The sequence below is a fragment of the Centroberyx affinis genome, unplaced genomic scaffold (assembly GCF_046629955.1).
Source record: "Centroberyx affinis isolate AG114_WGS23_722 - 3 ecotype Tasmania unplaced genomic scaffold, CSIRO-AGI_Caff_v1 ptg001439l_1, whole genome shotgun sequence".
Classification (NCBI taxonomy): Eukaryota; Metazoa; Chordata; class Actinopteri; order Beryciformes; family Berycidae; genus Centroberyx; species Centroberyx affinis.
The window spans coordinates 38729-48350 of NW_027279913.1; the positions used below are offsets into that span (position 1 = coordinate 38729).

The window sequence follows — 9622 nt, forward strand, 5'->3', positions numbered from 1 at the left end:
AGCAACAAGCCCATCAGTCCCAGTGCTGTCTTCAAATGCTTCCGTCAGCTCCTACTTCAGAGCACCGAAATCACAAACACTACTTTTCAGTGCATTCAAGTACTTTCGGATGGATCTAATCTAACAAAATGGACTCTGCAACAATAGCAGTCTTTTAGTGGCTGTTGTTTCATCTTAGAAACCCAGCAGCAAAGAGCTACTTTGTGCTGCAGCGGCAGAAGGGGAGAGAATGCACATCAGGAATGTAATTGATGATTTACTTTACCGGCAAGAATGAAACCTAAAGTCCCTATTGGAATATTACAGGAATATTACAGTGATCAAAAATAAAAAACAAAAAAAACCCTATAACAATATCACAGGCACACTATAGTCCCGATTGGAATGTTACACCATTATTATAGTGATGCCATATGAGATTAAAAAATACCAGATCAGGTCACTATAAAACCACTACTTAGTAGGACAGACACACTATAGGCTAGGTCCTAATAGAAATATTTTAGGGATATTATAGTGATTTTCTTCTCGGAGGAGTGAGGGTGCGATCTCTCGTGATAACAAAATGATCAAATGGCCACGACAAAAATAAAAAATAAAATAATTAAATGCATTTTCAACTGCAGATTTTATCGGCATAGTGCGATCATTTTCTCCAGTGTAGGTAGAGTTATTGTAATTAGTGTAGGTAGAGTTATTGTAATTAGGCTATTACTTGAGCTATTTGTTAGTTTTAGTCCCATCTTTAGTGATTATGTCAGTGATTTCCCTCCTCAACTCTAACATTAACTTCGGCCTCAACTAGCCTATCTGCTGTTTTTTGTTTTTGTTTTGTTTTTTCTTTGTTTAGGGCACCTCCATCATTTGCAGATAGATTTGGGCACCTGTTGCACTAGGCTATCTGATAGCCAAGGAGCGTACAGTTTCATTTTTGGCTTTGAAAGTGAAGAAGGGCTCACATGGAGGCGTTTCAGGAGTCCTGTTCTAATTTAACTGGTATGAACCCACCTACACCAATAAGATGAAGGCAGAAGTCCATCTAAAATGCTATGATGGGCCATATTGTAAGTAATCTCTCTGGGCCATCCTAAACGTATTCCTGGATATTTCCGACAGCACCTGAATGCAGCTTCGAGCACTGACGTCTTATTGTATAGGCTTGCTCCACAGCGGTCTGGGGCGGGGAGCTGGAAAGTTCTTATTATCTGTATGTAGGTGTTCACAGTCAACAAGCCACAGTCGAGCGACCTGGCAGGTAAGTGTATGGGTTTTTTTAAACGACAAATGTCTTTTTTTCCCCCCATCAAGGTGAAAGTTGCCGGTGACCAAATAAATTGTTTCCCCCGCACTATGCCGATAAAATCTGCAGTTGAAAATGCATTTAATTATTTTATTTTTTATTTTTGTCGTGGCCATTTGATCATTTTGTTATCACGAGAGATCGCACCCTCACTCCTCCGAGAAGAAAATCACTATAATATCCCTAAAATATTTCTATTAGGACCTAGCCTATAGTGTGTCTGTCCTACTAAGTAGTGGTTTTATAGTGACCTGATCTGGTATTTTTTAATCTCATATGGCATCACTATAATAATGGTGTAACATTCCAATCGGGACTATAGTGTGCCTGTGATATTGTTATAGGGTTTTTTTTGTTTTTTATTTTTGATCACTGTAATATTCCTGTAATATTCCAATAGGGACTTAGATATTTAGCCTATGTTGTGATATTTACGGAGCCCCTAAAGTCCCGAAAAGTGATATTTTAAGTTAATAACTTGTTCCCACAAGATAATTAACTTGTGCGCACAAGATAAATATCACTTTAGTGGCTCCGTAGTTATTTGTATAGTATCCTTCTAAAATTTATTAAAGGGTTAATGTTTTGTGTGTGGACATTTCAGTTATGAATTCTCTTGTCTTCAGTTATCAGACAATAATGCACTGGTTTGATTTCTCCGTTCAGAATGCCTTCTCGGATACTTGTCGCAAGTGCTTCCTGCAGCTTCTGGATGCTGTTCCTAAGTTTTCTGCTGATACTCTCCACTCTGTGTGGTTTCATATCCGGATACTCTGAAAGGGACAGAGCACATGACTTGATGTCCAAATATCCTCTTATTGATGGGTAAACTATAATTGCAATTGCATAATGTTCTGGTTGTGGTTTAGCTGTTTTTAGTAGGATCTTTTGAATGCTCATTATCAAATATGCAGTATATATATCCAAAAAAGCAGTCAAAAGTGACCTTATTTCTGTTGTTATCCACACAAATAGAGCAATTCCTGCCCACGCAAGAGTTGCAGTAATGGAGATGAGATCATGAGATTGGATTAAAATGTGTCTCCGTCTCTTCTCACTTTCCTCGATCCCCCTCTCTCCATCTGTCAGTCATAATGACCTAGCTCTCCGGCTGAGGATCCTCCATGAGAATCGCCTGAGCCAAATTGACCTTCATAATGTCAGCAAAGTGGCCACCGACATCAGCCGTCTCCAAGCAGGCCATGTTCAGGCTCAGGTACTGCAATTCACCCTCCACTCTTGACAGCAGCGTAATCTAAAGAGCGTATTGGTTCAGAGAGAGGGCTAACTAAAGCATGCATTGGCTTTGTTTCAACTGTTTAAAAACTGATTAATCTGAATTACATTTGGGTGGGATTGCTCATATTCTGTTTGTTACTCAATTGTGGCTCAAAACCACTATGACAGGAGTGAACAGCTTAAAATGTATGTACTCCTGGTAGTGGAAAGGCACTTTGGCTAAAAGCGTCCACCAAAAGGTGTATGTTGTGTTAAGGACAAAGCCGCCTCCACTCCATTCTCCCGCTTCTGTACAAACTCAAATGTTGCTCCCCCCCTCTTGTGTGATATCCCCGTCCCATTGTCAGATGTTTGCAGTCTATGTGTTGTGTGGGGCCCAGAAGAAGGACGCCGTGAGGCTGACCCTGGAACAAATAGACGTGATCAGACGCATGTGCACTGAGTACCAGGAAATGGAGCTGGTCACATCTGCCCAGGGTAGAGTGAGCCTCAAGCTGCTGCTACACACCAGAGACCCACAGAAACACTATAGAGATGAAACAGTCTGAATCATTCATCTTGTTTTAGATGTTTCTACAGTTAGTTATTTGTCATTGTGATTCACTGTCCATTCATTGTCTTGTTTCTTTCTAATATGGATGTGTAGCAGAAACACATTCATAATGCTTTTGTTATGAATCAGTTTTCTCCAATATGTTACATTCACAACGCTTTGTGTTTTAAGTCCATATTTGAAAGAAGCAAAATTAAATTTAGAATGATATCAAGAGTTTTGTTTCAAAATGAGATGTCTATCAAAGAAAATGTGATTCATACTCTCTAACAGATTGAATTATAATACTAAAACAAAGCAAATTGTGGTGCTTTTTAAAAGATGAAGTCCTTGGTTGACAAAATTATAACACTTTTATATACTGTATGTGGTAGAAATATTGAACCACAAACTCAAGGTAATAACCCAAATTGGATATATATTGTTTTGGAATATAACTTTTATCTCTTCACTGGCTTCTCTGTTAGTTTGTGACTGAATGAATGACTGCCATGCAACCCATACACTAACAGCGTTAGCCTGGGTGGAGCCATTCATGTCTAATGCTTGTGCCTCTTACTCTGTGCTTCCGTGTGTGTGTGTGTGTGTGTGTGTGTGTGTGTGTGTGTGTGCGCGTGGCGCTGCAGGAGTGAAGGACTCTGAGATGAGGCGTAAAATAGCATGTCTACTAAGTATTGAGGGAGGCCACTCCATTGACAGCAGCCTGCCAGCTCTGCGTATGTTTTACCAGCTGGGGGTCCGCTCCATGGCCCTCACACACAACTGCAACACACCCTGGTAAAGGCTGCATTCATATATTTCAAATGCTTTATTTGCATCCAGTAAGTTTAACCAGAATCTTACATGAGATTCATATTATTACAGAGGTTGAACGTATGTATGTTAAGGAATAAGAAATGTCCAAAACATAGTTAAAATTTGGCTGCTTTAATGGTCAGACACACACACATACAGACACCAAGCAGTTTCCCTGCTTTTAGAGAGGCTTAGGTGGCAATGTCAGCAGTGCAATGGGTTTTGCATACATCTATTTTGGCTTTTTAAGAGCATGCAACAACTATTAGAAGCAGATCCAAGTGTATAGTACACAGTCCACGCCATTTGTACTCTACACCTGCCATCTGCACACCATTTCAAAATTTTCATCGTTGGCAGATCCAAAGATCTCATGAAAAATGTCAGCATAAAGAGCAGGGTGTGCTTCAGCGATGGCCACATGATGACAGATACAAACACAGCAGGCAAGTGTTGTTCACTGTGCCATTACAATAGAACGGGCCATTAATACTTTACATAGAGCAGAGCAGCCAACAGGTAGTTGCCTCTCTGTTATCTCACTGTCAGTAATTAATGACACAGGTCTTTTGAGCGATCTGCCATGGCATATTTTGTTTGACACCATAGCTGGTGGACTCCTCTTGCCGGTAAAGGTTTTCTGCTCCATTTCAACACTCTTCCCAACACACTCTTCCCTCGCTGCTCATCATAGCATCTAGCTGAATTGTGCCCCAGCTGTATGAGAAGGAGCACACCCACATTCAAATGACCTAAATGAAGCAGTATTTGGACCCATTCAAATAGGAATTTAGGTGGTCAGAACATTCACTTACTGTACAAGGGCTGCCTAAGGTTCCAATAGTTTGGGATACCCATAGCACTTTCAGACAAAGCACTTTCAGCACATTCATGATTCACTACTTGGGTTTTTCATTACCACGTTTTGACACTATTCTTTCTCATTGCAGGGCTGAATCCTCCTCAACTCTTTATAATGACTATAAAAGAGAGAATAACAGCCTGACACACTTTGGTAAGGTAAGGTCAACTTCAGAATAGCCTGATTTTGCCTCTGTATTTTAGGCTTTTTAGGTAATGAATCACAACCTTTTAGAATGAATCTTCTGTCTATTTTTAAATGTTGGCCAACAAACACACGGAAGCATTTACTTTCCCTAAAATGGAAATATTGTGTTTGGAAGTGAAATCCTTCAACTGCTCTTTCTGTGAAATGCGGTCCACCTCAAAATCATTAAGGTTGGTAAACAGTGTTGTATTTTTTATGCTTTATTTAGGTCTACTAAGTGTTCACAGGACAAGAGGCTTTTTACAGAGGAGCTGGTATAACCCAAATTGGACTTATAAAGCGCATTTAGCACATAAACATGTTTTTGTTTGCTGTAGCAATGGCATTGCAAACTGTAAATAACTTCTTTTGACATCACAAACATTATTATCCTGCATTTCCTGCTCACTTGGCTCACTTAGCATAAGCATGTGGGACTTTCTAGATTGCTGTCTGTGTGTGTATTCATGTGTGCATGTGTAGCCATCTTCTCACTACTGTTGAATTGACTTCCTTCCTGCCAAAGAGACTGTAATTGGCTGATGTAATGGCGTTTGAATGTCTCTTCTAGGCGGTAGTGCAGGAGATGAACAGACTGGGGATGATAGTGGACCTCTCCCACAGCTCTTGGGACACGGCCCGGGCCGTGCTGAAGCTCTCCAAGGCTCCTGTCATTTTCAGCCATTCGTCCTCCTACTCCGTCTGTAACCACAGCCGCAACGTCCCCGACTGGCTGCTGCAAGAACTGGTGAGACAACCGACTGACTGACTGACTGACTGATTAATGGCTTGCTTGGTTGCTTGATTGATTGATTGACTGAGACGATTGAGTGGTTGATCGATTGACTTAATAAATTTATATCTTTAAGAATTTGGACTGCATTAAAATAGACAAAGGGTACTGTACATTTAAGCCAGAAATTGTCAGGATAACACAATGAAGGCTGTGGCTTATTACTTCCATAGCAGAGGTTATGTTTTCGCTCCTGTTAGTTTGTCTGTCTGAGTTTCAGCAGGATATCTCAAAAACATGAATGGATTTCCACTGAATTTGGTGGACTGATTTGGTGGACTGATTTAGTGGAACAATTGATTAGACTTTGGTGGTGCGCCAGGTCTGGGACATTTGCCATTCGACGATTAACTTTTTTTTTTAGCCATAACTATGATGATAACAGAAACAGACACTCCAAATCCTAAAGGTATGTTTGCAGGTTCAAGAAATCAATTTAACTTAAAATGTAAGTGATAGGAATGATGTCTTTGGGTGTAACAGCAAGTTGGAGAATTGTTCAGCATTGGCATAGGTTTGTGCTCTCCAAGTGCCTTCTAGTTTCCATTGTGTGTGTTTTTTGTGTTTCTTGAACTCTCATTACTTGCTACCAAGGTAGTTGCTACACAGGCAGCAGCCTCTTACCCTGGGATGCACATTCACCCAGTGTGTGCCCAGTAGTCACACACTGGGCAAATCTTAAGATCTAGATGATACCTAGAATGTAATACATCTCTGTCAGTGTGTCTTTGCACTTAGGATATTGCCTGCTGTACTGTTTGAAAAATGTGGCTGCTTGCAGGCGGTGTTGAATGTGTGGCACAGGGTCTCCAACAACATAAAATGATAGATTTTTTTTTTTCACCCTAACATTAAGGCTTATTCTTGCCAGATACACTTGTCATCGTGACATTGTGAATGTGATTGTGTCTTGGCCTTGTTTTCTTTCATCTTGGTTGTAGCTACCTAATTATAGTGTGTGCATTGCAACAGTGCAAGTCAGCAGCGGGAGCATGGCAGAGGAACAGAGGCTCATGATCAAGCTTCAGCTAGCAAATACAATAATGATTATGGAAAAAGATTAAACTGATCTGCAACTTTGAATTGCACCTTGTCTATGAGACAAGCGTCAAATACAAATTTTGCAACACAGAGATCAGGGGGCATCTCAGTGCTCTTCTGTTCTATGGCTTTGACTCTTGCACATTGTATAACTGGTTGTTTATAATGTTGTGATCTAGTAAATCGAGGCTTAATGGACTCTTTCACTCATTGTAAATCGCTCTGGGAAGTCAGCTAAATGTGTACAATGTAAATGTAGACAGTATTTGTACTTTTCCTGTGCAATCTTCCCCTCCTTGCTTACTCCCAATCCTCCTCTGCAGAATCTCTTATCTTTCCCATATACAGTATATTCATTAGACTCCCTTGAGGCTCACCAAGTACCTTTTTGTAACACGTTTTATTTGAAAAAAAGACAACAGCTTGACAGCCGTAACAAGGTCTCTTATTATTTACATCATTATGTTTATTGTTAGAGGAAATACTGATATAAAACTGTAGTGTGTGAATGTGTTGGGAGTGACAACTTGTGTGTGTGGGGGGGTGTGTGTGTCTGTGTCTGTGTGTGTGTGCTGCAAAAGAGGGGGCAAGGCAAAGTTGCTATAAAGAGTACAAAAATGTAAAAAATAATTTTCATCAGTGATTTATGTATGTTATATGTGTATACTTGTTTATCTATATGTTTTTTTTTCTTTTTTTTATGTGTATATGTGCACGTATATGGGTGCTAGGTGTATATGTGTGTGTATATGTGTGCGTGTACAGTATGCATGTGTACATGTGTATATATTTGCTACTTTCATGATCAGCCTCTTAATTATGTCTTGTCTCTGCCTCTGAAAAAAACTTGGTCACAAAATAAATATCCAGGGAAGGTTGGCTGAGAACACATACTCTTTTTCAGCAATGCCTGTGATGCATGTGACAGCAACAATATGTAATTAAGTTTTGCTTGAGTACGAAATAAACACAGCAGTGTTCGCTCTTAGATTTTTTTCAAATGCGGGGGGTAGGGGGAGACTTGGTTCGGAGATTCAGGTTCACTTCTTAGCAATTGCAGGATCAGTGCCAGGAGGTGTTGCAGTTTAAGTATGGCTCTTATTTATATCGTGAAATTGTGTTATCTTTGTTTGGGCGGGTTGAGCCACAAGACCAGATGGTGAAGTTTCACAAGCTCAAACACAGCCTACTCACATCTGAGAGTTGTATTCATGCTCAGCTTATTGTAGCCCGGGATCAATTTTCCCATTTGTTAATGCATCTTCTTTGATACTAGTCTTGGCAAAACTCTTCTGTGTTATGTTTCAGAAAAAGAACCGAGGGGTGATCATGGTAAATCTCCACAGTGGATTCGTTGCCTGCAGAGACCAGGCCAATATCTCGCTTGTGGCGGGTGAGGGATCTTCAGTCTTCATTTTTTTTCTGTTATCAAGTATATCTGGTTTGTGTACATGTTTTGTCTGACACTGACGGTTTGCTATGTTATTCCACTTTGGTTTACAGACCATTTTGACCACATTAAGAAGGTAATTGGAGCCGAGTCGATAGGAATTGGAGGGGACTTCGAAGGCGCTGTGAAGTAAGAAAAACCCTTTGGAAAACACATCTTAAGACACACAAAAACAAAATATTACAAAATACATGCTAGTGGGGCACACACTCATCTCTCGCACTCTCCACAACACTTATTTTTTGGTCGTTGTTGAACCAGATCTATTTTGTGCTTTTGTTAGCCTGTCATGATGTCGGCCATTTGGCTGTCTCTACTGGCAACAGACAGTAAAATGGTAAAGATCAATAACTTTTGAATGCTAACAGACATAAAGAGAGGCTGCTACAGTAGAATTGATTCTGAATTGTGGGTAACTACTGATTCTAGTTGTTGCATGTAAACAGAACACACTCAACCCCAAACAGAAATGTCACAAAATAAAGAATAATTAAGAAGGCCAAGGCTTAAAATGTTTATTATTATTACTCATTCATGACTAATGCTATATTCAATAACACTGAAACTGTTGTCAGTGTGAGCAGTTTTATTACTCCAAACTGACATTTGGCAACCACTGCTTGGCTTTTACAGCACATCCTGTAAATTAATCTCCCTGAGGAAATAAATATGAGAGAATAATAAGAGGTGTTTGTGTTAACAGCTTTCCTCTGGGGTTAGAGGATGTGTCTAAGTATCCCGCCCTAATCCAGGAACTCCTGCAGAGGAACTGGCCCGAGAACGACTTGGCCGCCGTCCTTCGACTGAACTTCCTGCGAGTGTTCGAGGAGGTGGAGAGGGTGAGCTATGAGTCTAATGTATTTTAGGTTAAAGAACAGTAAGTGGAAGGTAACAAAGGTGAAAGGCATATTGACACTTTGTGTCCAACTCACAGGATCGCGGCAGTATTAGAGAAGGATTAAAGGGTGGATGCTTGGAAAAAACTGTCCATCTTCTTCTTCTTCTGGTGATTTTATCTCGTATTTTCTGGTATCTGGTATGTTTTTTTTATCTGGTACTCTCAATTCCCCAGGTCCGTGATGAGCTGAGTGGGACCCTGCCCAGTGAGGTCCTGATCCCCCTAGAGAAAGTGCAGAGCCCCTGCAGGATGGTCCTAAGACCTCCAGGCACGGGAGGAGACAGGCTTGCCCCCTCCAGGGCCCACCATGGACCAGGAGGCCCAGAGAGCCCGCTGATTTTGGCCATGGTCCTACTGCTCTCCAGCCTGTTTATAGTTTATTGAGTAAGAGTTTCATTGTGGTCAAAGTGCATAATCTTTGATATAGAAGAGGAGAGCATGAGTTTGCTATAGCTGTTTGTAGGTCGCCACAACACTCTAGTCGTCAATGAGTAAAGTTAGGGGA

General features: G+C 40.6%; 1 protein-coding gene across 1 annotated transcript; it reads left to right on the forward strand.

The window, feature by feature from the left end:
* Nucleotides 1–1183: 1183 nt before the first annotated feature.
* On the forward strand, nt 1184–9501 carry dpep2 (dipeptidase 2). The gene is made up of 11 exons (XM_071526668.1): nt 1184–1255; nt 1967–2125; nt 2390–2516; nt 2887–3016; nt 3719–3869; nt 4838–4907; nt 5507–5683; nt 8078–8162; nt 8273–8348; nt 8923–9058; nt 9292–9501. The coding sequence occupies exons 2-11, from the start codon at nt 1968–1970 to the stop codon at nt 9499–9501; spliced, it is 1320 nt and encodes a 439-aa protein (XP_071382769.1). The 5' UTR covers nt 1184–1255; nt 1967.
* The last annotated feature ends 121 nt before the right edge of the window (nt 9502–9622 follow it).